This window comes from Microtus ochrogaster, unplaced genomic scaffold (genome assembly GCF_000317375.1).
Source record: "Microtus ochrogaster isolate Prairie Vole_2 unplaced genomic scaffold, MicOch1.0 UNK16, whole genome shotgun sequence".
Lineage (NCBI taxonomy): Eukaryota > Metazoa > Chordata > Mammalia > Rodentia > Cricetidae > Microtus > Microtus ochrogaster.
The window spans coordinates 4995964-4997861 of record NW_004949114.1 but is presented as its reverse complement, the minus strand read 5'-3'; the positions used below and the strand labels follow the sequence as shown (position 1 = coordinate 4997861).

The 1898-nt window shown below is 45.5% G+C and overlaps 1 protein-coding gene across 1 annotated transcript; it reads right to left on the bottom strand.

The window, feature by feature from the left end:
- Nucleotides 1–633: 633 nt before the first annotated feature.
- LOC101990197 (small proline-rich protein 2E) lies at nt 634–852 on the bottom strand. Its single transcript, XM_013353770.1, has one exon. It carries the CDS (start codon nt 850–852, stop codon nt 634–636), a length of 219 nt encoding a protein of 72 aa, XP_013209224.1.
- Nucleotides 853–1898: the final 1046 nt, after the last annotated feature.

Here is a 1898-nt window from a genome sequence, read left to right as displayed (position 1 = left end):
GATATTTGTGCTAAGTGATGCATGCATGTCTGAATACCACATGATCTTCTTAAATTGGCATGTGTTAACAAGGAACTTGTATTTATGTGAAATGAAACTCTTTCTCTCAAGCAAACAAACACTAGGCAATCTTTGTTATGACCCAAAATACAGTCAAAATCTGGTTACAACAGGATGACCCCGGCATCAAAGAGTAAAAATAATGTAACAGGAGCATATCGGGAAGGTCATAGAGTGAGTTATAGAAGAAAAAAAGAACTCATGACTACTAACAGTCATATTGTACTTTATTCAGGAAATGAAGCCACAGTGACAACAACACAAAGGAGACTGAGAGTTTTGGAAACATCCTCTGAGTGCACAGGGTGGAAAGATGCTGCTCATCACTGAGCATCTGGGACACTGAGTTGGTGTGGAAGGACCATTCTCAGCCATCCCTTGACATCAGAAGAAGAACAATCTCAGGAGAATGCCCTCCCTATCAGGGGTCATCACAGACACATGGAGGGTGAAGGCTGGAGAGGATTCTTCTGCATCCATGACAGGCTTTGAAGCAAAGACGGAAGTGTTTCTATGGAAGAATGGGAGGTAGATGTCCTCCTCTTCTCTTGATCCTGGTTACTGCTGAAGCACTCACTTGCTCTTGGGTGGGCACTTCTGCTGGCAGGGTGTAGGGGGTTGCACAGGAGGGCATTTCTGCTGGCATGGCTGAGGGGGGCATGGCTCTGGGCACTTTGGAGGAGGACAAGGCTCTGGGCACTTTGGGGGAGGACAAGGCTCAGGGCACTTTGTGGGTGGGCACACAGGAGGAGGCTGGCAGGGCTGCTTGCACTGCTGCTCTTGGTAAGACATCGTGCTGAAGGCTCAGATCTGAAAGACATTACAAGAGAGAGTTAGGGGATGATCCATAGAGAGAGAGGAGAGACAGAGACATGGGACAACACATCTACTTCTCTCTCCACACATGTGCCTATTCCTCAACTCCTGGTTTAGGACAGCCTGGCTTCTTCTTTTCTTTCAGCAATCTGTGGTACTAGCTTTGGGATGTAACCTTCATTTTATGACTCCTTCCAGGAAATAAATACTTTATTTTAGCAAAATAAGTAGGGCTCTTTTCACACAGAAATTCCTTTGAGACAGACAACCCCAAGTTCTAGAACCCTGTGCAAAATTTAAGAGCACATTCCTTTCTCCCTTGTTACTTGTGACATCCCAGCATCTTGTCTGGGGTTGCAGAATAAAGGACAGCTCAGGAAAGTTCCAGATTCTGATATCTTCTAAGGTATAGGGCTCTGAAAAGGACATCAAAAGATGCATATGAAAGAAAAAATACTCTGTTCAACCTCCTACCAAATAAAAGGAAAAGCCACCTTTCACAGTGGACCATTGTATCCATTGCTATATTTCTGATTGCTAAGTTGTCGTTGTTCATCCCAGTAATACAATTGGATACACACTTAGTCCCTCAAAACTGACTGGAACACATAAGAAGACCATAAAGACAGACCAACCCAAGAAACACTCACCAGGTTCTCCAAACTCAGAGTCCAGGACGTGAGCACCAGGAGTCTGCAGTCACACAGTCAAGGGCCTCTTTATAGGACTGGCTGCCCCGCCCAGAGGGAGTAGAGCTGTGATTGAGGGCAGGTCCAAGAATTTCCCAACCAAAATGCAAATCCATGTATGACTGTCTGACTGGGACTCTACAAAATAGGAAATACCCTGTTCCTGGACACCATCGCTGTAGGGCCCTCCTGCCTTTTCAGTTTCAGCAAGACCTCCCCGGTTACCTCAGTTGTCTTTCTTGACTGAAGACAATTATATTTCTTTTTTTGTTACACCTCTCTGTGTCCCGTTTGCCCTGCTTCAGCTCACTGATATTCTTTGCTGCACCGTCA

Coding starts and splice junctions, on each gene's coding strand:
- LOC101990197 (XM_013353770.1), bottom strand. CDS start 852: ATGTCTTACCAAGAGCAGCAGTGCAAGCAGCCCTGCCAGCCTCCTCCT.